We start from the raw sequence: 27,055 nt of genomic DNA, 5'->3' as shown, positions 1-27,055 counted from the left end.
GTTACTTACTATAGCAAGGCCTGAGTAACCAATTACATTAATGGTTCAAAGTAACACAGAACAATACATTTGTGGTATAAATGCCAATCCCACATGGGTGGTGTCTGCACCTGTACAACTTCCATAAGCATCTGGTACATGCTACATCACGTTAATGATATCAGCATCTGCCTGGCAAAGTTCAGACGCACTAAATGAAGAGTTAAATAAAATATTACATGCCAGGTCTTTTAATCATTTGCACTGTCCATATATTAACCAAGTTGGGACATTTCCAATTTAAAATGTGCTTGATAAAAGAAGTCTCTCCATCAAAATAAGTTTAAGCAGAAAATGTCCATTTTCAATTAAGTGTCATCAAGCACCCAAAACATTTTCTGGCAACTGGAGTTTCTTACCTACATTAGTGCCTTTAGTACAAAGGCAAAAAAAAACATGGCAAAAAAAAAGAAAACCAATAACAAACCCAAACACCAAACCACTAACCACTGCATGATCTTTCACAGGGCAAAGTTATCCTCAGCACTTCTACTCTCTGACTGCCTAGGAGGCACCACACTCCCAGATACACAGCAAAAAAGCATGTTTGAAAATGTACTACAAAAGCCTGGAAGAAGAAAAACTTTTGACTTTCAAGGAAAATAAGTTTGGTTCACTAAACCTGAAAGCCTTACCTTTGCCATCTGTTGGATGATTTGGTTAAATTCATTAACTCCCAGGTTTGGAGTGAAGGTAGACGCTTTGGGTTCAAGTGAACTGCATGGTGTATACCCGCTCCCAGCAGCAACTGATTTGTCAGCAAAGACTAGCAGCCCTCTCTTGGTAAAATCAAAATCTACAGAACGGTCAGGAGGCATATAATTGAGCTGTTGAAAATTAACAAAGATGTAGAAAAACTATTAAGAGATTCTTACATATATCATTTTGTGTGAAGACTGCCGAAGAAGAAAGCATACATATGCTCATAGATGCCTATTAACACAAACATACTCACCTGTATAAATAAGGCAATGTTAATATATAAGCTATAACCAAGCCACCAAGTTTAAACTGTTTTTCAGGAGGAAAGTTCCCTCAATGTTTCAGCTGTGTTTCTAGTCCACTCATTTTCTCTATTTCTGTCATGATGCTTCCTTGCCTGGCCCATTATTCTCTTTTCACCCTAATATTCCAGAAACAGCACGTGCAAAAAGCACCGAACATTAAAGAATCACTCAAGTGCTGTTGAAACTGTCAGGCAAACCTAGACAGATTTGGCACAAGAATCTGTTTTTTTTAAGAGCCACTTAGTCACTCTGGAGCCAAAGGCCTGCTCTCTATTATCTCCTTCCCAGAGAGAGCCTGGGGTACAAACTACCCACCCTTGGCCATGCTATTATTGCTAAAACTTGCAGTTCAATTTCCAGTCTGACAGATAATGAAGAAATGAAGAAATATTCCCAGTGCAACATAGGAAACTGAAAAGTCCCATTCTGAATGGGATTGCTCTAGGATTCTGTCAGACACAGAATCCTAGAATGGTTTGGACTGGATGGGACCTTAAAGTTCATCTAGTTCCAGCCCCTTGCCATTGGCAGGGACACCTTCCACTAGAGCAGGTTGCTCCAAGCCGGCCTTGAACACTGCACCGAGGATGGGACATATATATTTAAAAACATGCTTTAAAAGAATTTAAAGAAAACTTACATTTTCTAGATATGATAATTCTGGACATTCTGAATATAAAATCTATTATGCCACTGTCACAAAGTATGATCTTTGATAAATGATCTTAGGGCAGTAGCAGCAGAGACAGGGACTGCTGCTGCTTAAGACATGCTAAGTTAGTCCCTGTTTTTAAGTTTGCATGCCTGACTCTGCTAACTGCATGGTGAGACCTGTTCGTGCCCATGTCCACAAAATCTAAGGGTCAGTTAGCATTATAAACCAATTCACACAAGGACCTTCCACTGCTGAAGACAAGTCATTTAAAGCTAGCTTGGGTACATCTGCATCAGAGCTTGGCAAATCTTCAGGAGTGGTTTCCTAGATTTTTTTTTTCCCAAAAACAGGTTAAGCATTCTTATACAAGTCAGCAGGAACTAAGTGATGATGTTTTTTAAGGAGAAAAGATGCTGCCAGTTAGCTGATAAACAGTATTTAACTTCTGTGAAAAACAAAGGATCCCAGTTCCAACTGTGTTCAGAACCCAAAACACTAGAGCTGATGTTTTTTGCAGATGCTTTTTTCCAGCTGACGTGGTTCTCAACGCCCGCCTCTTCTGCATCCCTTTCAAAACACGTTGCCCTATGACCTGTTTGTGGCAATATCACTTCTCTTTTCAGTAGTGGCTCTGTAGATACTAACTTGACCAAAACAAAAAGCCCAACATTCACTCACACCAAGTCACAGCTGATTAATGAGAGTGCCCTCATTAACACCCACCTACATACTCTGTTTTGCATTCCAATTTCACCACAGTTATCATCCCACCAACAACTGTCATTTTACACTCACCTGCTCTTTCAGCTGCTTGATGGATTGCTGGAGAGTCAGGATCTGGTTAAACAAAGGGCTCCTGAGTGTGTTATGTAGAAGAGTCAGGTTTTCAGCATGTTGGGAATCTCTCTTCTCATGCAGTTTTGCTTGCAGACGATCAAGGATCTGCAGCACCTGCTGTTTGTCTGCACCACAAAGCAATACATGTTAGGAATGAAGCTTCATTCCACACTGGGTAACAAGAGTAATCACTTTCAGGCTACATACCTGCAGCAGGATTTTCAGGCATGGTGAAGGGTATTTTTAGAATTGCTCAGGATAACCTAGATGAGGTTTAAAAAGAAATCAAATGAATAGATTACATACACAAGCAGAATGTTAACAGATACACAGTCAACAAATTCAGTAATGAAATACTAAGCTAACTATAACAAGTTTAAGAAAAGTACTACTATGCCTGTGGTTTACAGCAAGTATTCAACAAAGCTCTCGATATAGTTGCGCTGCAGCCTCAGCACATCCCCAAATCCATCCTTGTCCTGTGTGTTTTCCTTCCATACCCTGGGAGGAATATGAACAACTCTTTCAAATATGAGTAAAAATGCATGTTATAAAAACCTGGTTTCGGTTATAAAAATCAGGTTATTATCCACAAAAACTAAAACACAGCTGTGTTCAACCAAATCATTTTGAATATGGACATTAAAGTTGTGATCTTTCAAATACACATACAGTTAAAATCTTTTTTTTTAAAAAAGAGACTTTCCACCCCATTAATTATTGTAGACAGTATTCTTATCACGACAGCTAAGCCCTGCTGCATGGCAACATAGGAGAAACCTTGCATCTCCATATAAAACAATGAAGTTCCCTCCACTCACAAGACAACATAGTATTGAGGCCCCAAATTGGCCAAATCAACCTCTATTCCAACAAATTCCTAAGGGAGTTCAATTCTAATCACAGCCCTGGTGCTGCGCAGGTGAAAGAAGCCTATTCCCTTCTGTTACAGAAGCTTGCCTTTCTCTTTTCTATGCACATGACAAGCTTTTAAGGAACAGAATATCCTTTATCACGCTCCTCCACAGTGCCAAACGGAACAGGTCCCCAGCTGGGGCTGAGGCCTAGATGGCAGTATGAAAACAACAGGCTTGCAATTAGCAGCGATGATAAATTTGTACCCTTACTTGCATGTTATTACGCTGATGTGGAGCCTGTCATTCTGAAACCCATCAAGGCATTTAGACCAAAACACATAAGAAACAAGATTTCTGCCCTTGGTACAAGCTCCTCTGAAAGAAGCCAGCCATTTCATAGCACAATTCATTTTAACTCTACCCAGCATATAACTTTGTAATTTTAGAATAATGTATTTGGAATTATTTTGGAACATAAATAGCCACATATATCTATCTCAGCATATATATAAAGCTCAGTATTTACTTTTTAATCTTGCAATTCAAGTGTAGAAAGGGTCATATGCATCTGAATGTGACACCAGGATAAGCAAAGCCCCAGGGGTTTCTCCCAGCAGGATCCCTGATCTTTCAGCTCTGCCCCTGATGCTGTCTGTGATCACACTGAAAACATCTTGAGCTCTGGGAGGACACTTATATTTAATGAAATATTAATTATGCAGGTGAAAAGCTTCTCCTAAAGATTCAGATTAAGTTGATTTACCTAATTTAAACAACAAAACAAACCAGCAGAGGTTTGTCACAGAGCACAATTGCAGATTTATGCACCTTTACTGTATCTGAGCAGCTTTGGCTCCTGGAGGGATTCCTGCAGCACTTGGTGGGTTTGCATGCTTTCCACCCAAGGCCAAGCAAAATGAACCACTTTGTGAGACTATTAACAGATTTAGGAGGTCATTTTAAATCAAACTCACAGCAAGAGTTGAAGCAGCAAACCCATAGAACCCCTGACAGATTTTCAGGAACGCATCTGAACTTTTGTGAGAGCTGTAGCTTTATTTTCTTTTCCATTTGAAATAAAACACTTCTAAGAGCACAGGAGCCCTTTGATTCTATGCTGAGACCTGATTCTGAAGAACAGATGAAAACACCATTTCCTTACACACTCCCGAGTCTTCATCTAAACCAAAAAGGCAAAACTTAACCTCTTTGACTAAAAATGCTGCATGAATCTTAACAAAACAGGACAAAGAATATGGAAATTTGTTCTTTCTTCCCAGTTTAACTTCCCTTCCATTCACTTCCCTCCTCTGTTTTTCTACCTCATATCAGCAGTTAAAAGAGGGGAAAAGAGAAAGCCCTAAAGCAAGCAAAACAGTACCAGAAAGGGATGCAAAGTAACTCCTGTGAGGAAAAGTGGCTTGAAGCACCTTTAAACTAGCAGCAGGGCAAAGAAAAGATGAAACCCAGAAAAGAAATCCAGCATGGCAGTAAATAATGATGACTTGACAGCACCATGCCCATCTAATAGCTGAAGCCAAGAGGCTGGTCCAGCTCTCCTGCCTTCTTTCATGTATTTTGTTCTTCCCTTTCCATCTGCGCTTGCACTCATTCATCTGATCCCATAGTGGGCTGGAACAGGGAGCTAAACACGCAGGACAAACCCTTCACGTTTTGGTAGGGTAAGCTTTCAGCCCAGCTGGCTCTCAAGTGCCAGCACTGGCACACAGGAGGGTGCTGAGAAGTGCCAGGGCAGCAGGACCACACCTTGAAGCAGCAGCTGAGCTGCACTGGCAAACTGCATGCCGAGAAACAGCCTGCGTCATTCAAACCAGCCTCAAAGCACCGCACTGACAGTCCCCAAGATTAATCTGTTTTTCCATTACAGCGGGGGTAACAATAGCAATTATGGCAATGGACACAGCTCCAAGAAAGAAACATTTAGGCAGAAAAACATAGGTAAGAGATCTAGGCTCCATCTAGTCCCCTGGAGAAGGAGGTGCAGAAGAGTGGGGGGAAGATTAAAGGAAGTTGAGCTGCTCCAAAGCATTGCTAAGAGCCACTGCAGACCACCCTGTGCCGGTGGACGCCAAAGTGGACCTCAAGTCCAGTTGGTGTAACAGCTGAAGTTTACACAGCACTTTGGGACTCCTCGTGATCAAAGCTGGCCTCCAGCCAGCTTGCAGTGCTTTTTACTGATTATTTGTGTGTGTGCAATATGTTAAAACCACCCTCAGTATTACTTTGTTCTCCTCTCTTTCTTAAAAAAGAGAGTTCAGGGTGGGGGGAAAAGAAGTGTGTTATATTTTAAAGTAAACATTGTTGTCTTGTGTGTGGGGATCTCTGAAAACATAAACTAATATAAAGTTTTCAAGTAATGTATAATTGAGGACAGGTCTCTATGACTAGTTTTTGGGCACCAGAAACACAAAACTCCATGCGCTATTGAGCTGTTTTAGGAGCCCAAGCAGTTTATCATTAAATAAATTCCAAACACCAGAGCTAAATCCAAGCAGGGTGTCAACAGACAGTTGCTAAATCAGGAGGTCCACTCCTAGGTGATAATTATGAAGAGTGATCCAAAACACTTTGGCTTGGCATGTTAAAATCAGTGCACCCACTCCTCATTCAACTTCCTTAGCTCCATTCTCTGATTTCTAGAGCCACTGATTTATCTTATTGGTAGACAAAACTGCAAACCTCTGTTCAAAATTTGCGTCAGAACTCCCAGGATAACTGTAAAATCATTGATAAAATAATGAATTTCAGACAGTTCAGTGTTTTTTAGCACCAGAAAAAAAGCCAGCCCAACCCACACCCCAGCAGAGCGTGCATCTGGGTTTTGACTGTCTTCACTTCTGAGATTTGAACTCAACGCATCATAGGGAGTGGGAAAGTTTCATGAGGTTTTGTATGAAATCCTAAGACTTGGATCTTCTTCAAAAGCAGACCAAGAAAAAAAGGAATTCCCCCATGCTGATGCCAGCAGAGGTCATCACAAGAGCTGAAAGGTTTAAGTCTTCCATTGCCATCACCCCCCTGCCAGACGCCAATCAGAAACCACAGAATGGTTTGAGTTGGAAGGGCCCTTAAAGCTCATCCAGTTCCAACTCCCTGTCACGGGCAGGGACACCTTCCACTAGAGCAGCTTGCTCCAAGCCCTGTCCAACCTGGCCTTGAACACTGCCAGGGACAGGTCAGCTAGTGACTGATATGGTGCACACTACCTTCCTCATCAGAGAGAGCTCAGACCTGGAAAACTTCAGCCCAAATAGTTTTAAATTTGCTAAAGGCAAAACAAAGGGAAAGCAACATTTGTTGGTGTGGTCTTAATCCTAAATTGCCCTTACACAGCATCACTTATACCTCGAGATACTAGAAACTGCATGGTTCACACGCCATCAGGCAACTACGTCCTGTGAAAAAACACTGTTTCAACACATATTTTGCTGTCCTACGCGTTATGCTCCTTTTCCCACCCTGTTCTGAAACAATTCAGAACGTACAGAACAAGTCAGTCCAACCAAGCTTAGCATGCACACACCTCTCAGATGAAACGACCAAAACCTGCTGCACTGCGCAGCGCTGCTGTAGAGTGTGTAGACTGCTCCAGGCACTTAAAGAAGAGAACAGCCAAACAGTGCTGTGAGTATCTGAACACAAATACACCACATCTCCAGGGTAAAGCAGGTCAAAGCTAAATATTGTTGAATATAAAAACCCTACTCCATGGGCAAACCGAGCGTGTCCTGCTGTTACCTATGATTAGTGACCATAAGATGGAAAGCAAAAAACAACCAAAACCTCCTCATGTACATGTCTCCATGTGGATGAAAATAAGCCTTACTCACTCCCAAGGCATGCTAACTTTCAACAAGCAGAACCTGAACTGCTGTGGACCTCAGCCTCTCAGGAAGCGCTGGTGTGGGTTGTCTCAAGTCTAAAAGAAGGGTGAGCTCATGCCGAAGCTGCTCTTCACAAAGCAACAACATGGCCTCAGAAACCTGTTCTCACAGAGCTCGTGGAAAACTTATTTCTGAGTTAGAAATATTGCCTTTTACTGAAGTTACTATGATGGTGGTGTAGGCAATAAACAAATCACTTCATGGGGGAACAGAGCTGTTAGACCTGGAACCATTCTGAATTTCTACGCTTCAAAAATCACAAGGAACACAAAAGAACTGTTTTCCTATTAATCACCCCTAAATAAAAACCTGCTTTGTTAATAACCTCTGAAGTTTGAGAGGCACTGATGGAAAGTGTTACAAACCACACGTCACTTGCCTAGCACCACCTCCTCTCCCCATCATGACACGGCCTCTCCAAGCAATGGAAACTATTTGCACAACACCAAGACAACTCCTGCCTCTTGGGACACTCCTTCAGGAGTCATGAAGCTCTCCCCAGCCTTTATGGGGCTGTCAACGAGGCTCCGAGGGCCCTGGTGTCCAAAACCGAATGAGCATTGAGGTGGGAGTCTGTGGCAAGGGCAGGTACGCTGACCGTGGCAGTGCTCACATCCAGATATGGGTCAGGAGCTGAAGAAGCGAGGAGATGTAGGAAACTCTTCTCCAGAGGACCTACCCCAGAACCAAGCACTAGCGCTGCCCGAAGAAGGAATTAAACCCCTCACAACAAGCTGACTCTACCTGCCGGAGGAGACATCCCCTCCCAGACACCACCACACCTGACGGCCCCAATGCGACGAGGGCAGCGAGGCCTCTCCTCAGGCCCTCACCGGCCGCCGCCCCTCCGCCCTTCCTTCAGCCCTCAGCCCCACTGCCGAAGTCATGTCCTCGGCAGCCTGAGGGGGCCCGGGGCCGCGACCGAGCCGACGGCGAGCAGGGGGCGGCGGCTCCCCTTGGCTCTGGGGACGCTGCTGAGGGGCCGGGACCGCGCGGTACCTGCGGGCGGGACGCGGCGCTGGTCGGAGTGGGGGGATGGCCGCCGGCTCTCACCTGGGCGGAAGCGGGAAGCGGCGGGCGAGCCCGCCTCACCTGCGGCGCAGGAAGCCGGGGCGGCGCGGCGGGAGAGCCGCCTCCCGAGGGACGGCCGGGCCGCAGCCCTCCGGCGGGGGAGGGACCGGCCCGCAGACAGCGGCCGGGCGGGCACGTAGCGCCCGTGCCCCGGCACGGCCCGGCCCGGCGGGAGAAGCGCTGCTGCAGCAGCAAGCGGCCCCTGCCCGGCTTGGGGAGGCCCGAACTGCCTGCCGGGCGGCAACGGAGAGCCGTGACCTGAACTGGAGGCTCAGAACAGGGCAGGGCCCGGCCTCTCCGTGCTGCTGCTGAGGGGTTTAGCTTAGACACTGGGAAGAATTCTTCCCTGTGAGGGTGCTGAGGCGCTGGCACAGGGTGCCCAGAGAAGCTGTGGCTGCCCCATCCCTGGCAGTGTTCAAGGCCAGGGTGGACACAGGGGCTTGGAGCAAGCTGCTCTAGTGGAAGGGGTCCCTGCCCGTGGCAGGGGTTGGAGCTGAAGGAACTTTAAGGGCCCTTACAACCCTAAACCATTCTATGAAGATGGGGACAGAGAATATGGGCTGAAGCTCCCAAACAGGACACCGAGTCTGGTCCCAGCAGCTAGTGGGAGCAGCTGCTTTGTGAAATGCAGACCTTAAAAGCAACGTAAATTCTCAGGCAATCCTGACTTGCCAGTGTATTTATAAATCACAGGCCTAAAGGGTATACCTGCCATAATGGCCACCAGGCTCCCCAGTGAGGGAAAAGCGTGCATGTGGGTGTTGTTGAACAGTTTTGGGCTTTGGTTTCTTTTTTTTCTTATTCCCTTGCAGTAAATCAGTGTCCAAACATGAACTCAGAGCCGCTTTGAGCTCAAATTCCCAGAGGTGAGGCAAGCCTCAGCAGTGCAGCCCCTACACTTCCACAGAAGGGAACATCAAAAGCTGCAGGAGGACTGGGACTTGGATGGAGTTAAGGGGTCATAATACTTCCCCCCACAGAACACCAAGCTGGCAGTGCACAACTGCCTCCCACAGCACTCACCAGAACCAGCACTGCTCCTAACACCACTCTTGACACACCGTCTTACCCGTGGCTTTCAGGAGACCCGGCAGATTGCCTGCCATGGCAATAACAGCAAAGTTTTCCTACTGCTAGTTGGAATCACAGAATAGTTAGGGTTGGAAAGGACCTTAAGATCATCAAGTTCAACCCCCCTTGCCATGGGCAGGGACACCTCATACTAAAAATACTTTATACAATACTAATAGTTGCAAATATTGGGCAGCTACCAATTTAGGTGAAGTTAATTGCAGGAACTGTGGGTGCTTTCTACCTCTGAAACACGTACATTAGTCCACATTCAGGTTTTTAAAGATATATATGTACACAGACATAAAAAGGTCAAAGGAAACTCCAAAACCAATATGTATTCTACCTCATTTCACTAGCTCATTTGCAGATCTCATATAGCCCTTACAGCTGCATAGGGTAAGGGCTACAAAAGGTTTGGAAATTAATTTTACCTCTTTGGATTGTTTTCCCCTCATTCTAGTGCCCATTTTACTTGTACCAAGCGACAGCAGTTGCACTAAAGCATGCAACATGCTACGAACACATCATTCCATCCTCTTCCTTTAAAAATACAGCCTCCAAACGCCTAACTTCCCAGTCCTTTCTCTCAGCTTTAATTAATGTAGCGCTCGTGAGAAGTGACAATTTCCTTGACAGTGATGAACAGCAAGCCATGTATTTATCCATCCGAGAGATGCACTGCAGACAAGAGCCAAGCACTTTTCTCATCAGTGCACCTCAGGCTCGATCTCGGAGGGCTGAGTTCATGACAAAATACACTCTGGCCCCGGCCTTTCGCTTCCAGTTGCTGGAGGGAGTATCAATTTTCATTTGCATACTTTGCAAAAATCAAGACTGGCAATTTGGTTTACACAAATCTCCCCAAAAGCTGTTAGATGGCAATATTTCACATCACTGGCTGAGCTTTTTGTCAGCCATCCACATGTCTTAAATCCGTGGTTTGACTGATTCTTTTGAGTAGCTAGGACTGTGACAAAGCTCTCGTTGGTACCAACAGACTTGTGTACAAATCGCCATTCAGTCACCAAAATCATGGCCATCAAAACCAAAGGGCTTCCAGAAGGGCTGTGCAATGACAACATTTTCTTAAATACTATCTCAGAGTTGCTTTCCCTCTTTTGCAGTGTCTAGGTCCCTACTCCTCTTCAGGAAATGCTGCTAGAGCAGATGTAAGCTTAAGAGAGCAACGCTGCCTTTCCTGGGTGAATTTACTCCACATGGTGTATCTCCTATAAACAGTCCATAATCCCCAGAAGTTCGCAACTGACAACTGATGGCTTCAAAATCAAACACCACAAGGACATGAAACAACTTTCAGAGAGGTTAGTACTTGAAGAAAAGTTTGGTAATGATAGAATCCCAGCCTGGTTTGGGTTGGAAGGGACCTCAAAGCCCATCCAGTTCCAGCCCCTGCCACAGGCAGGGACACCTTCCACTAGAGCAGCTTGCTTCAAGCCCCTGTGTCCAACCTGGCCTTGAACACTGCCAGGGATGGGGCAGCCACAGCTTCTCTGGGCACCCTGTGCCAGCGCCTCAGCACCCTCACAGGGAAGAGCTTCTGCCTAAGAGCTCATCTCAGCCTCCCCTCTGGCAGGTTAAAGCCAGTTTAAAGTTTTCACCACCACAAAATGCCTTACAAAGAGCAAACACTGATAAAAATAAAAACATGCCTGCTCCAAGCATTTAGTATCCCTCTAAAAATAAAATAAACAGCACTTTAACAATAACTATCATAATTTAATGTGATAATAGAGTAAGAATTCTGAACTATCTATTTACTCTGACTGCTGTGGGTATGCAGGACACAGTGGCACATGGCTGCCACAGCGCTGCCACACAGACCACCCTTTTAACCACTTCTGTGGGCTTCTGAAAACACTGTCAGAGCACCAGCCAAAACCAGACACCACCAGGGACACCCTCGGTGACCAACACCCAGATACCAGATGTCACCTGCCGGGCCAAAAGTCACAGCTTCGGTGTTTGGAAGCGCAGGGAGCGTTCACCTCTCTTCTCTGAGGAAGTGCCCTCGCCCTAGCCACCGCTCCCCTCCCGCTTCAGGCACCAGGACAGCTCCGGCTCCTACTGATCCGCCTCCTCACACCCCAGACCTGCAGCAGGAGCAGCCTTCCCTTTTAACTCCGCCCCACACCGCCGCCGCGCCTCCCGCCGGCCCGGACCCTCATGGCCGACATCTTAAGTAAGGGCAGGTGCGAGCCAGCCTGCCAGGTGGTGGTGGCGGGTGCCGCCATCTTTTATCAGGGTACAGCCGCCATCTTGAGTAGGGGCACGCTCTGCCTTCGTCGCTGACCATTAGCTGCCTGGGGAGCCATGTTTACTGAGGTCATTCTCCCCCCATCCCACACCAGTTCGCTCATCAGCCCGCGAGCAGTCCGCAGGGCCACGCTTCCCGCCCCTCCCCGCAGGAAAGCGGCCTTCCCCCGGCCGCGGGGTCCGCTCCTCCCTGCGGCGCCTCGGGGCCATGCGAGTCAGCTGACGGCAGCGGGAGTTTCCATCATGGCCGCCCGGCCGCGGCGGCTGCCGGCGGGGCCGGGGAGGCGGAGAGGCGCGGCGGAGGCGCGGATCCTGCTTGTCCTTCTGTGGTTCGCGGGTGCAGCCGTGGAGGGAGCGGCGGGCACGGAGCCGTCGCTGAAGTGCGACGAGCTGAGGCTGGGGCAATATCCTGAGCGCGGCCGGGGCTGGGGCCGTGCGGCGGGGCCTCGGTTGCTATGACGATGGGGCCGCGGAGGGGCTGGCGGTGCCTGAAGGGGGGCCGCTTGTCCAGCCGCCTCGGAGGGAAGGAACGGGGGAGGTGGAGGGTGTGAGGGGCCTCACAGGGCCGGAGTGTCCCTCGGGTGTCAGGAAGCCTCAGGTTAGGAGCCCCGAGGGGTTCTCGGCTGGAAGGAGCAGGAGAGGGCACGTCAGCAGTGGCCTGGGTTCATTTTGGGGGTGTGCAGTGTGTCCAAGGTCGGGGTGCCTCCAATTTTCAAGGAGTAAATCTCCTGGGATGAGACACCCCTCTTCCCCACCTCTCCACCTTCTCATTGTTTGCAGGACACTTGAGTGGGATGCGGTGTCTTTGCACCATGTTAAGTTCCTTGCAGTCCAGAGGAGCAGGGTGCTAGTGTTAGACCGTGACTCTCCAAAACCCTGTCAGGCCTTCCCCAGAAAACGCTTGTTGATGGTAGCTGGCCGTTATGGATCATCCAAAGTATCAGGAAAGAAAACCTTGGAAAAGTTAACTTCATCTCCTGCTTTCCTTGGCTCTGGCCATTCATACCTATTAGTTCCTGCTCAGTGTTTTTTCTAGTCCAGATTCCTGGACAAGGGGTAATGCGTTAAAACTTAAACAGGGGAGATTCAGGTTGGATATAAGGAAGAAGCTCTTCCCTGTGAGGGTGCTGAGGCGCTGGCACAGGGTGCCCAGAGAAGCTGTGGCTGCCCCATCCCTGGAAGCGTTCAAGGCCAGGTTGGACACAGATGCTTGGAGCAAGCTGCTCTAGTGGAAGGTGTCCCTGCGTGTGGCAGGGGTTGGAACTGGTGAGCTTTAAGGTCCCTTCCAACTCAAACCATTTTGGGATACTGTGTTCATTTTTAGGTGTTCTTTCAATTTTCTGTGTTACTGCAGATTTCATCTTCTCAACCAAATGCCTCAATTTTAAGTTACTGTGATACTGAAATAAGGGAAGAAGACTACTTTAGGTGCGCTACCTTGTTGCCTTCAAATACAGAGGATGTGACTGATAAATATTGTTCCTTTAGGTAGTGCTGACTGCAGCACTAATTAAATGTGGAGCTTATGCGATATATTGGTGTATTAAATTGGATTAGCAGATTTAGTGTATGGTAATGTGCTGTTCCTATTTTGGGGGATGGGTAGGAGCTAACATCAAGGTGCACCTTAAATCCCCAGGGTTTAAAGAGGGTGGAATAAATTACTGTTAAACCTGTTGTAGTGTTTGATGTGAAAAATGTTTTCCTCAATTACCTGAACATATATGTGTGACGAGCCTAAAATAGACAATAGTACCCAAGAACCAATGAATTGCACAAATCACACAGCATATGGTAAGGATTTCTAACTTATATGTTGACATTAGCTTAATTTTCCAAGGAAGTATTCAATTTATGCATTTGTGTATCTGCTAGATGAGCTTTATAAAACGTGGGATTAGTAATATCATTAGTATGAAAGCCTAAACCACTTGTGTGGATTGGATGCTTTACTAAAAAATGAATGAATACATTGTCTCTGATTGGTACATTTGTAAGTGAGGTTTCTGGTAAATCTCTTCCATTTATGCTATATCCTCTAGGCTCTGTCCTGCACTACTGTGATTAAAACAACCCATTCCTGTCATAATGATTTTGCATATAATTATTAAAAGAGTTGACACATGATGCAACAGCCTTCAAAATGTATTTCTTTAATAGAAATACTTCAAGGGAACATAGTGCCTTCCATCACCAGGAGGTTTTGGTGACATAAGGCTCTGTTTTGAGAGCACTTACATTTATTTTGATAAGTTCTGATGTACTTTGGAGTACAACAGAAAAGTGCTTAAATTGATCACTTGGTTTACCACTTCTGCGTAGCTTTTCTAGTGTTCTCAGATGCTGAAGTAAATGATCTCTGTGTTAGTTAATAGCACAACAGTTTTACTTTATGTGCATTCATGTTTAAAACACAATTTGTATGCTTGTTGTCTTTCATGTTTTGCTTTCCATAAATGCTGAATGATTTTCTTCACTGGGATGTTCAGGGATAGTGAAGGTTTTCCAAATATTTTTCAGAGACTGGATGAAAATACTATTCAAAATGGATCTTTTGTAAAGTTATTCAGGCCTTTACATCATCTTTGACGTTGTGTCCCTGATTGTAAATAGCCAGTCTTTGAGCAGAAAGTATATGATGTAGTTTGAGATGATTCTCAGCTCAGATTGTTGTCTAACCAATTACACTGTGGTTGTATTTAATACACTACACATCAGAACAGGAGATAAGCTTCAGAGTGGAGAGAGTTGCTAATAATTAGCATGTTGTTTTCTATGTCTATGTGGTGTTTTAACACATATAGGAGGTTTTAGATTGTTCCCACAGTATTTGAGCTGTTTTCTTTTTCAGTATTACCTAAGTAATAAAAAGTTAATCTTCTGGATCATGCCTGAAGCACTGCTGTTTCTGAATACCTTTCTGATATCCATCACCCAAACAAATTAGGGTTTAAGTCAAAGCATTGAAGTAGTCTTATTGAGTAACAGGTTTGGAGTCTTACTGGTGTCAGATTGACAAGATAACTGTGGCCTTTTCTGTATCAATATATGTTAACTGCTGTGGGCTTCTGAGTAGCAGAAAGCAACTGCTTTCTTTGTTTAATTTTTCTACATGAAATAACACTGGATAGTGACTAATAGTCTGACAATACATTGCAGACTTTTAGCAGATGTCACTTTCTGCTGTGATATCCACTTTGGGTCTCTTAGGACTCAAGCCTTAGCTTAAAATAATGGAATAATAGAATAAGTTGGGTTGAAAGACTCTTCAGGAGCTCGTCCACCCTCCTGCTCCAAGCAGCACTGGCACTCAATTCACACCAGGTTGCCTGGGGATTTGTGCAGTCAGATCTTGAAAACCTCCAAGGATATGATGGCACTACATCTCGGCCCCATGTTCCAACATTTGACTTCTCATGATGCAATGTTTTCTGTATGTCAAGTTCAGCTTTCCCATTGACTCATATTGGAGCCAGAATGGAAATTAAACCAGAATTAGGGCAGCAATTAGGTTTGTATAATTTACTTAATATGTAGCAAGGAAAAAGTATATGTAATATGTATGTAAGTTTCTATGACTTTTTGAAGTCATATGAATGACTTTAAAAAGTTATTCAGACTATGTTTCTGGACTCTGCTTTGTGTCAAGACTATTGCACAGTAGATTTTCATTTGTTCATTTCACTTGTGTCAGAAAAAAATGCTACAATGCACAGTTACTGCTTAATTTCATATAATTTTTTGTCCTCAGTTCAGTGTCTGCCAGCACCAAATATTACTTGCAAAGATCACCTTGGTGTAGAAAAAGTCTTTACAGGACATGAAGTTGGATTTTACAAGCCTATTGCATGTCGCAATGTGTAAGTACACTGTTACCTTTTGTTATAATTTATCTGTTTTCACATTGGTGTTTTTCTAAAACAGTTTGATGTGTTGACAGATGGAAAAAGAGAAGATAGAACCATACACCTATTGCCCAGTACTTAATCCTGTAATAGACACAATAAGCAATACAAGGATACAATATGCATGTTTATGAGTAAATCTGTCTCTGATTTAGACACTTTGTTTAGTTATGTTTGTGTCTTTGCTTTACCTTAGTATTTTGCCTTTGCTTTACTTAGTACTTTACCCTGGCAAAAACTTACCGTAAACGCTAAAGCTGCATTTCACACATGTTTAAAATCCACACAGCTGCTGAAAAGAGCTGTTTGGGGACACCTCTCCATCCCTTCCCCTGATGTACCATATACTGAATGAGGGAACTGATCTTGGTTTGAACTAACTTGGATCACTTCCCCAGTTTGAGTCACTTCAGGTGCTTGTGCCAGTGTGAGGATGAGGGCAACTCAAGGATAAAGAAATGGAGAAAGAAGGGCTGGACTGCACTGCTCTGTCAGTGTTGATATTGGTTTATGCCAGTTTAAAGTGTGCCTGTAGCTGCAGCTTAAGTTGTAGTATGCGTGAATATTGGGGAAGTTTTAAGTCTCAATCCAGTTCCCCCCCAAATCTCTTTCAGAGGAAGTGTTCTCTATTTTTAAACAACCTTTGTGTTTAATCAAATCCTCTGTGTCTTTTAAGAACTTGTTTCTGAAACATGAAAATGGTGGACCATGTTTTTCTGAGGCACATTGTGAGCAGTGGAGAGCTCTGGGTACCAATAAATGTTCCAACTGGCCGATGCTAATGATCAGCCAACACCTGTCAGTACCATTTGTTTCTCCTTCTTGTGGGCTTCATGCAGGAACCTTTTGCTTTTGTCCTACTGGAATCTTTGGAAATTAAACCACCAGTAATATTCGCTGGATATTCCTTATCACACCAGTGAGCAAATAACTCTAATGCAATCTTACTGCTCAATAATTTGCCTAACTCTGAAGTACAGCTCTGCCTCTTAGTTTCATAAATATTTTCCTCTATATTTAGTCTTGTCGACAGTCAAAGCTCAGCAAATTGAAGAAAACATATTATTACATCTAATCAAATTTAAATGCTAGCAAACTAGACTTCAGTCACATTTTTGTCCGGAAACAATTGCGTTTCAGTCCCATCTGTGATGGGGACTGAGAACAAGATGAGCTATACTAGTTTAATAAAATTGCTTCCTCTTTGGAGTAGACAGTAATTCTTCCATTTGGAGTTTTTTATATATGTGTGTATTTTTGGTTTAATACATCTTCTAGAAACATGTTTTAAATGTAGCTTTTCATTACATTTATTAATGAAAAATTATATGTAGGCAGAAAAAGTCATCCTTCTTGGGATGTCTTCTACTTGATCATAATGATTCTTTATGGTGAAATAATCAATGGCTACCCTACCAAAAGAGCTTGGTGTGGCTTTCCCAGTCTCATGACTGCTTGTATGGCGGAAGGGGGACCCTTTGTAGGCTTCCTGAAGTCTCCAGTGAAATACAACTGGGAATGTAGGAAGAGTTACTGAAACATGCCTTTGATAAAGTCCCAAAGCCAGGTAGAAATGGCAGCAAGATGAATACTACCATCCTTCCTACATATACTTGTCTAAAAAGTTGTTTAATCACTGATCATTTATATAAGCCTTTTATAAGCCATTTGGAATGTTACTTATGATGAGAAACGTTAAGTAGGAATCTCCAGCTTAGTATTGCAACAATAGGCCTGCATTTTCTACTGCTTTTTGTAGATTTTCTAGTCTTATCTGAGTTTTGGTGGAAATTGTACCTGTCTTCTGGCACAAATAACTGCACATCGTTTAACTAGAAAATTAATTTGTGAAGGCATCTTCCCATTAGCAGGATTGTCCTAGCATGGGGAGATCAGCTTCAGCTCTCTTCCTAGCTTTTGGAAAGGACAAGTCAGCAAGCTTGCCTTAGCCAAACTGTAATTCAGGAACAGTCCAGATAACAGTTCTGGGATCCAGTTATTACAGAGCAAGACCAGGAGATGTTATGTGTTTGTATAAGTGGATGTGTTCAAGTTCAGCTGCTCCCAGTGTTAGTTCAAGGGAAAGCTTGAAAGTGCTAATGAGATTACTCCAGCAAAGTCAAGTTTGCTTTGGTTTGGTTTTAATTTGTTTTGGAGGTAGTTTTTTTCCCCCTGAACTCTAGAACTCCCCACATGGGCACTCTGGCATGTATTTTGCTTAATATGTGCAGGCCGTGACTCTGCAGACTTGAAATGTCTATTGCTTAAGTATTGCCGTTACAGGAAAGGAGTCCACAAAACAGTACTCTGTGAAATTCATGAAGTTCAGTGTGGATGGGTCCTTGAGAAGTGCTAAGAGAACCAGAAAGAGCACAGGAACCACCATGACCGACAGCACTACCTGTGTAGTATTATCAACGGATGTGGAAGATCTGGAAGAACGTTTTTAGCATGGCAGGTGGAAGAAACATATGCAGGAAAAATTAAGGCTGAGAAGCAAGAAAAAAATCAGATGAGGAAGTGAAAAGAAATTGCATCTTTTACCCAACTGTAGAAATTCACTTAGATGCCTGGGATGTGTTATTTTCCTACTCGCTGATTTAGTCTTCAGTGCATATTTTTGTCTGAAAGAGTAAGACAAAGGAAATGCAAGAGTGGATGCAGCTTTGTTACACTATTAACATACACTATTCCATTTCAGACTAGATTTCTTCTGCCCATCAGTTTGATGCTGACGGGGTTCCACACTGTTCTGCTTTTAAAAGCATCTCAATGTGTAGGCAAGTGCTTGCTTTATTGCTAGTTTTGATCAGGAGCATTTCAAATGGAACTGTGTTCCCACCTTTTGTGTAAGAGCTTGTTTTATGCTTTCATGTCCTTGGAGAGTTGTTGACACTTTTGTAGTTCATAAACAATTTCCAACATTTTCCCTCAATTTTCAAATAAAACCATTAGTGTTCTTTACAGTAGAAACAAGACAGCTCTAAAGATGATAATTTACGTTACGTTAGGTTCCAGGAATGCCCAGTACATTCTGTGTTGCTAATAAGTGCTAAGTAACAAATATTGAGGTAAGAGGCATGATTTAATCCCTTAATGTTGCCATTAAGTTTTAAAGTCAGTAAATCTAGATAATAAGCAAAAAGGTGGATCTTTATTTGGCATTGAAAGTGCTTAATAAAGGTGCTTGGACCTTTCTCAGCTCCTGTCTTTCTGAAACTATGTTTTATTCAACTGTCAACCGAGAGCTTAATTTGGACGTATTATGTAATTGCTGGGACATAGTAGTGCATGGATCAAAGCAGTGAATTATTGAATATTTTTGAAGTTCTAATTACATTTGGGTTTGCTTTTCTTTTCAGAAGCCAGCTCTTCGCCAATGCAGCAAATGGTCCAGCAAGTTCTAGTGTTGACAGCTATATGTTTCTAGCTCACTTATTAGTATAAGTCACTTACAAGTAAAGTTACACGTGGTTAAGTGGCCAGAATGGTGCCTATTAGCATAAATCTCAAAAACTCTGTTGTGTGTATTTGTTTTGTATTTCTAACCATGGGATGCTTAACTTTACAATACCTCTGTACATCTTTGTACCATTAGCAGTCCTTTTTGATTGTGAGTTTGTGGCATTTACTACCTTTAGAGTGTAGTAAATGGATACATGACTGACCCTTTTTATTGAATCCTTCCTGCATATTCTTCAACCAGTGGCCGTGGTTCATTTCTCCTTCAGATCTCATTCCAGTTCCTGTCTCTGCTGACATCTCACCTGTCTATTCTATTCCTCTCAATTTGGCTGAGTGTGAGACTAATGCCTACAGACAGTGTGCATACACCTCTTGGCTTTCTAGGGTTGTCTCAGTAGGGCTGAACTGTTAGGAAGTACTCTGTGAAACTGGGGATTACGTCCTGACAAGAAATCATGATTTAGTTTCAGAATAGTCTGTATTCTGCAAGAGTATAGTCAAGTTGCAACAGCTGAGGTTGCTTTATGGAGGGTGCCTACCCGGTTTGAAAGCTTAATATTATCAATTCTGTGTCTGTTCACTGAAGCTAAATAACAGTCTGTAGGGTTTTTAAAAAATGAAGCAGCAGGCAAATGACTCACTACTTTAATTCTCAGAAGTATGAATATATCTTGCAGTCATTGTCTACATTGCTTATTTCTTTTGGCAGAAATGGATACTCATACAAAGTGGCAGTGGCTCTGTCCTTATTTCTTGGATGGCTTGGAGCAGATAGATTTTATCTAGGCTATCCTGCATTAGGTGAGTTTCTTTCTTATTTTGTCTTTGAGATAGAGCTTATTGTTATGATTGAGTTGTATGTGTACGTTTATATTTTGGGTAATGAAGGCTGACAGTCATGGTTTTAATATTTACAACTAGGATCCTTACTTTATTGTCAAGTAAGATAAAATTCTGCATTATCTTCAGCCTGCTATTCTGTTGGAGTAAGTGGTGGCAAATGGGTATGTAGTTGTTCCAAAAGATAAAATCCTAATAAGCAAACTTGATTATTGGTATTCATAGTTTTGCTTTACATTTGCTTTGCATTGATGTTTACCACAGCATTTTTTGTGATGCACTGAAACAGAAGAGGTTTTGACTTGTGTGCCAGCTAATGATGCTTGATTTTACTAGGAAAATAATGGACAAATTTTACACTGTTTTGGGATATGGAATTTATTTTGGCAAATAGATATCTTCAAAGTAGCTCATAGTATTATAATAACAGTTCTGCAGAAACTGGACCTTTAATAAGACCTACCTCTGGCTAGTGTTTTTAGGACCTTATTCCCAGTGTGGTGTTGCCATTGGCTTTGAAATACAGGCAATATTTACAGGCTTTGTTTCTGAGCTGGGCAAATGGAATAAATTTAAGCCTAGGTAGCATGGAGCAATGAATTAGGAAAAGCTACATGTTACTGCCACTTCAGCTTGGAATTTTGAGTTTCTGCCCACTAAATGCAAATCCTTGTTGTTTTCGTAACATTCTCTGTCTTTCTCAGTAATCTTGTGTTTAACATCTGTGTCTTTTTTAACCTGAGATTCCCTAATTAACATTTACTTTTTCCATCTGTTTCACAAAATGATCCATTTTTGGAAGTGGTCAATAAGGTGCATCTTTTTGTTATTCCATTGCATTTGGAATAATAATTTGTAGTAATTACTTTGTAATATATCGTCGTAATATAGGCTTATAAATCCTCCATTCTTCTATAGAAGTTCTTTATGGCTTATACTTGTTAACCCTACTGGAATATACTGTAGCCAGTAACCAAAGGTAAAAAACTTAAAATTAAACTCTTCCACAGTCACATTTTCAAGCTTTTGGCAAAAGCAAATAGGTAAGAGTAGAAGATCAATACACTGGATTCCTTTACTGATTGCTGATTGGGGATTTTTGAGGTCATCCATACCTTGGCAAAAAATGGTTAAGAAAGGTTAATATCATTGAAATACTTTGTGCAAGCATAATAAAGACTGTAAACCACTCTTTGGTTTATTTTTTTTTCCTTCTTTTTTTGCTTAAAGAGCACACAAATACAAGCTGTTGAATGTGAAGAAATCAGGAAAGCAACCTCTTCTTCTCCCACACACTGTGAACTAAACCATAAGTTACTACTGTGTAAGAGCACTATTTTTTCCCTCCATACTTTAGAGGAGTTTATTTTCTCAGTGTAATCTGCTTGTTGGGGAGGGAAGTGAGGAGGAAGAGAAAAAAATCAACTTTACCCTGCACTCCAGAAATACATGCCAGGTTCAGAAACAGTTCTTCTACATCCAGTATGATGGAGCAGCCAGTTCCTCAAATAAACTGGAGGTGCTCTTGGAAATGCCAACTGACGCTGAAGTTCAGGACCAGAGCTTGGAGAAGTGTCACAATTATCTTAAATGGTGACTGCACTCAGTGCAGGTAATAACAAAGTAAACCATTTTCCAGAATTTGGCATTATTTAATAATCTCAACTGTTGTTTCCTAAGGCCAACATTTAGCTGGCTGTTTCCCTTATGTTTTGCTATGCTACTGCCAGGCTAGCTGTGTCTGGCTGCTGCAAGTCTCATGGGTCAGCCACTGGGAACAAGTTGTTTTAAACAATGAAGTACTTTGGGTTTTGCATGTTTAAGTGGCACCACTTCAGTTGCAATATGCACGTAAGTTTTTTTCTCTAATCAGCTCGAAAACCATCCTGCTACTTTACTACTCTTTCATCTTCTTGGTCGTTAGGTATTTTTCCCCTGTGCTCTCTGACTATTGTGTTGTTCCATGGAGAGGTTATAAACTGTCTCCCTGGCATTTATAAATCTGGCTAGTTTCATCTTGTCAACTCTGGGAGCTGTATCCAGACTGTGGGATGCTCTTCCTGCAGCGTGCATGCAGTTACTCCTCCGTATGCAGCCTCATAAACAGGGCATGGGGGAGAGGAGGTGGTATGTGGGAGAGAATTCTGCTTCTGAGAGAGAGGGAGCACAAAGGAGGAGGTGGAGGTCAGGAGACTTTAAGGTGTTTGACCAAGAGCAGGCTTAGTCTTTGGAGAAGGGCTTTTGCTAGAGGTTTTACTAGCAGGTATCATGCAACACAGCTCAACTTCTAGCTGTGGGGAAGAGGTGTTCTGGGATGCCACACTAACTGTCGTTACCAGTGTGTTCTCTTGCTTCAGAAGTGTGTTGGCCCTTGTAAGCGCAGGAAGGGTATGTTTTTCAGCAGTGAGCTGTGTTTTCCCTGTACAGCATAGCCTACAACTGATTTAAATGCAACAGATACACATTCCTCCTCATACTGCCTATGCCTGGGTAAAGAGACAAATGTCTTCACAAAGAGTATCTCATTCTCAAAATAACCTAGGTGTTTGCATAGCTCAAATGGAGTATTACTTATATATACCACTCATTGTATTATATTCATTGTATAAGACACTGCTGATGTTAAAACTAAATTTAAGACAGCCTCCTTCTTCTGAAGGCATTTTCCAGATGAAGTCTGCCTTGCATGGCAACTTCTAATGAAACATTTATCTGTTAGTTGCTATTCCCATATATTTTCTATTAATCTTTCATTTATTCATACAAAAAATAACATTTTTGAATACCAGTTAAAAAGAAATGTTTATATTCGTTTAATATGTATTCAAAATAAATTCCTATTTCAGCAAAAATACAAAAATGATACAAAGGATTGTTTGCCAAAGTAGCGTGTTCTGAAAATCAAATCAGTATGTGCTGCAGCTCATGGGATGGTAGAAAGTCTCTTTCTATTCACAAGTAAATTTTGCAGCTCAAGTTGGGATTATTTCTGCCTGTGCCTCAATTAAAGAGAAGAAAATTTCCAGTTTTATGGTTATGAACTTTTGTCTTGTTTAAGAATATTTATCTGTTAAAAAAGTGAAATTGTTGAAGTTTAATATCTTTGAAGTGTATTCAGGACATAGAAATATGAATATGTGGTTTGGTTCCTCCCCTGAGAATTGAAGATCTTTAACTTTAGGTCTGTTTCTAGATGTGTCTGTGTATGTGTGTGTGTATATATATATATATATATATATATATATATATATATATATATTTTTTTTTTTTGTGCAATGGGGAGAGAGTTGGAATGTGATTGCCACAGAAACCTATGAACTTCATAGTGAATGGCTTAAACCTGTTTTCCTTTTTTTAGGTTTGTTGAAGTTTTGCACTGTAGGATTTTGTGGAATAGGGAGCCTAATTGATTTCATACTTATTTCAATGCAGGTAAGTCAGGGCTTTCAAAACAAGCTACAAATCTGGTTTTATTAAAGCTTTGATTTAATTGCTAATATTTTGTTAGCATTTTGGCCTTAAGAACTTTTTTGTACTGAAAAATAAAGGCATTTATTTTAGCACTGTAGGTTGATGTTGTAGAATATGGGCATGAAATATCAATATATTTGCTGTTTGAATTAAAAATTAGATTAGGTATCAATGAATACTTGTAATGAATAGCTCAGAAGCTATAGCACCATAAATTCATCTTTGTCAGAGCCTGTGTGCTCTTTATGTGACGCAGAATGTTGGACTTTGCACGAGGTGTCCTGCTGTTCCCAAAGTCCTGAAGCTCTGTGTTTGCATGTGCTTCATTCTCATGGAGCCCATCATCTGGGGTGTCCATGCAGTGTGCAGGAGGGGAGATTGCCATTTCTTTTTCCTCATCTCCTCCAAGTACAAGTCCCATGTCACCCGAGAGCTGTCACTGTAGGATTCATGATGTTTAAATCCCCAGCTGGGGTGACATTTTGTGACATCATGAAATTGCCAAATTGTCTTATTCTGCAGCACATCCATTTAGCATGAATTGCAAATTGCCTGTGATGAACTTAAAATGCGTTTTGAATATGGGAATTGTTTATATGGGTTTAGAGATGTATACACAAAGGTGCATAGTTTTAAAATATATATCTTTTAGATCATATGCGTTCTCGAATTCCTTTCTGTGCTATCACATAGCTATCACATCTTGCCTCAGATCACTTACAGATGCAGTTGAGAGTATTTTTCTTTCATCTCTCCTTATTCATCTCTGTGGTGACCCCACATCAATTTAGCATTTACAGAACAAAAACCTCACGATCTTTTCTCCTTCCCTCCATTTCTTACCTGTGCACTATTTCAGAGATATTTGTCATCAGCCTAATTTTCCCCGGCCTACCCTCCTTTGTTCAAGAAGAGTGGTTTGGAGCCCGCTCATGTGTTAGCCCCATTTTGTGACTCAAATCCTCATTGGCTTAACTTAGCACCAGTGCCTGGCTGTGTAATTTGGTTGATTAGAAGCCATGGGGAAATATTCCTTCTGAGACAGGGCTTGCTAAAACAGTTAAACTAAAGCATAACTTCAAAATAAATCTAGTTTCTGTTTGACTAATTAAGCATGACTAATTTTATGATGGGAAAATTAGCAGTAATTGAGACATTAGCACAAAGTATATATTTCACTTCATATTGAAAAGTCTTGGTTCTTTTTCTCTTGTAGATTGTCGGACCTTCGGATGGCTCTAGTTACATTATAGATTACTATGGAGCAAGGCTTACAAGGCTCACTATTACCAATGCCACATTCAGGAAAATGCAGACCTATCCTTAACCCTGGCAATAAGTGTCACAAATAGGTGCATTTCAGTTCCACAGATGGATCCAGTCGTCCACCGAAATTGCTGATGACTTATTAATTACACTTCATCAGAACTGAATACTAAATGTACATGGAACAAAGATGATAAAATATGAAAATTCCTCAAGTGAATGAGTTTACCTCAAAGGCGCCAAGTTTCTTTGTGACTGCTCTATTTCTGTGAGCACATGGTTTGTTGCCAAGTTGTACCATTTGTGAAATGTGCAGACTTCTGCAATTTGCACTGACGTTCTTCTGTGTCTGTAAGTATAATTTAGAGTGTTATAGAGAGGTGGAGAAAGATTTGTTCAGAACAACTATGCTGATCTTTAGTCCACCGAAATTGATGAGGGTTTTAGCATGGCTGGGCCAGGATTATGCTTGGGGTCTGTTTTTGAAGCTATGTGTAGCAGTTTGTAAATGAACTTAAATATCCCAAACTGCAGAAACGGCCTTTCTATCCTCTTAGTTAAAATCCAGATGGCCCTAAATCTTGTGCTGATGGATCCTTTGAAATTCCATTAATTTAAATAATTATTTCTCTAAAGGTTAAAGACAAATTTTGGACAAGTTGCAAAATCTGGAGAGCGCTGATCAACATGAGAAATATGAAGGCATAGAAAAATAGAGCTGTAGATTATAAATCACAAAAAGGGAGTGTGGATGTTGGGGTGCCCTGAGGTTAGAATAGGGAATACTCATTCTGCTTATTTTGATTTTTTTCCCCTCCTTTGCAGCCATCTGTAGTGAAATACTTACCTTCTATTTCTGAAAAGAAAATCGTGTAAGTATTTCACAGCTACAGAATGTCAAAAAAGTGAATTCTTTGTACTAACAAAGCCCTTAAAAGGATGTTGGTTTAGATCAGTTGTGTTTCAGTGAAATGAGTTCTGTGTCCTTCAAAGTTGTTTGACCAAAGTCTTTACAACACCCAAGATTTACCTAGATATTCCTTTAAAGAAAAGTGTATGCACACAGAGACATGTTCACAGAAGCTTTGTTATTTGACCAATTTTAAACATTCCCTTCACCTTCTCATGAAAACCGGCAAGAACTGAGTGAGAAATCCACGTGATACAAACTATAGTGTAGATAGTTTTCAAAACTTTGGGGCATTCTTTTGGGTTTTTTTCAGATGAAATTTTCAAAATGGTTCTTGTGTGTCCACAAAAGGTATTTTTCAAGGGAATTGCAAAAAATGCGATTCCCGGATTGATCTTTAAAAGTGCAGTTTGTGGGTTTTAGACTCTCTTAAACCTACACTGGCTGGTGCACAGAAAGCTTTGTAAAGAACTCAAGGTTTTTTCTAAATCAGCATAACCTGACATATGTAATGAGAATAAATCACGAGGAGTGTTTTGTGCTTAACACTAATTCTTTCCTTCACACAAGGAAGATGTAGTTTTGGAATACTTGCGTTCTACTTCTGGGTTCAAAAAGACAAGAGCACTGTTACCTTCATTCACTTGCCTGATAGTTGTTTTATCTCCCTTTTGTCTCTCTTTCCCTGGATGCTCTTTGTACATTTTTGTTTCCTGAAACACTCTCAGAAACAGACAGGAAGTGGATGGAAAATAACTGTTTGAATCAAATAAAATCTCATGGCTAAGGTCATCTTGTGGCTTGTCTGCTCTTTGTTTTTTAATCCTGAAGCTGATAATATAGCTGTGAAAATAGGAAGATACAATGGACATCATAATAAAAAAAATACCCTTGGGCAACTCATCACAGAGGATTTCGTTCTGAAATGTATTTCCATGTGTACAAGTAGCAGAGAGCTTGGCTTAATGATTTCAGCAGCCCATCTTGAGCTTCATTACCCGTAAAAGAATACGGGAACTATTTTGTGTGAATCAGATGAAAATATGATTAGTTACAAGGTTCGTCAGATAGTTTGTTAATCCCAGAAACCATGTAGCCAACAGAGAGAAAGATTTGTTACTCCAAGTTAGTGTTTCTCTAGGAACAGAAGATATGTGACAACCAATGCAGGGAATAAAAGCTGTTACGGGGCCCCCTCATCCTGATGCTTTCTGGTTTGTGATACCTGTGCACGCTCTTGCCAGGAACACACTGCTTTATCATCTCTTCCCTTGGGATGGCATTCCACTTGATCCTCTATCTTGTCTTAACAACTGCTTTCGCTCTGCTTTGTCTGTAAAGCTGTTTAGAAATCAGCGCCACAGATGGCATAACCTTTTCAACTTGCATTGAGTACTGTAGAAATTATGTTCCATACATGAACACACTTATCTGCATTTCTACATACCTGTATAATTGCCTAGTTGAAGTTTAGAGAGG

General features: G+C 42.1%; 2 protein-coding genes across 3 annotated transcripts in view; one reads left to right on the top strand and one right to left on the bottom strand.

Annotated features, from left to right (window-relative positions):
• The window catches only part of PATJ (PATJ crumbs cell polarity complex component), a 148,738-nt gene extending 145,920 nt beyond the window's left edge, over positions 1–2,818 (bottom strand). For both annotated transcript variants that reach the window (XM_061469625.1, XM_061469626.1), the window contains exons 1-3: positions 2,746–2,818; positions 2,497–2,663; positions 675–866 (exon numbers count right to left, since the gene is read on the bottom strand). In XM_061469625.1, coding sequence (XP_061325609.1) covers positions 675–866; positions 2,497–2,663; positions 2,746–2,767 — 381 coding nt within the window. In that variant the 5' untranslated portion in view covers positions 2,768–2,818. The remainder of the gene's footprint in view (positions 1–674; positions 867–2,496; positions 2,664–2,745) is intronic.
• An 8,892-nt stretch (positions 2,819–11,710) lies between these two features.
• On the top strand, positions 11,711–26,364 carry TM2D1 (TM2 domain containing 1). Its single transcript, XM_061469641.1, has 6 exons — positions 11,711–12,123; positions 13,440–13,513; positions 15,471–15,579; positions 19,799–19,890; positions 23,288–23,361; positions 24,617–26,364. Exons 1-6 carry the CDS (start codon positions 11,777–11,779, stop codon positions 24,725–24,727), a joined length of 807 nt encoding a protein of 268 aa, XP_061325625.1. The 5' UTR covers positions 11,711–11,776; the 3' UTR covers positions 24,728–26,364.
• The last annotated feature ends 691 nt before the right edge of the window (positions 26,365–27,055 follow it).

Source organism: Pezoporus flaviventris, unplaced genomic scaffold, assembly GCF_033815535.1.
Source record: "Pezoporus flaviventris isolate CSIRO_AGI_PZ_B2104156 unplaced genomic scaffold, CSIRO_AGI_Pfla_v1 ptg000059l, whole genome shotgun sequence".
Lineage (NCBI taxonomy): Eukaryota > Metazoa > Chordata > Aves > Psittaciformes > Psittacidae > Pezoporus > Pezoporus flaviventris.
Note: the sequence above shows the minus strand (reverse complement) of the source record. Positions and strands in the feature narration are given on the sequence as shown.

What these genes read in the sequence shown, in the direction of transcription:
- TM2D1 (XM_061469641.1), top strand. Translation starts at nt 11,777, where the DNA reads ATGTTTACTGAGGTCATTCTCCCCCCATCCCACACCAGTTCGCTCATC. An exon ending in CCTATTGCATGTCGCAATGT is followed by an intron (nt 15,580 to 19,798) that starts GTAAGTACACTG and finishes TTCTTTTGGCAG; the next exon opens with AAATGGATACTCATACAAAG. An exon ending in TCTAGGCTATCCTGCATTAG is followed by an intron (nt 19,891 to 23,287) that starts GTGAGTTTCTTT and finishes TCCTTTTTTTAG; the next exon opens with GTTTGTTGAAGTTTTGCACT.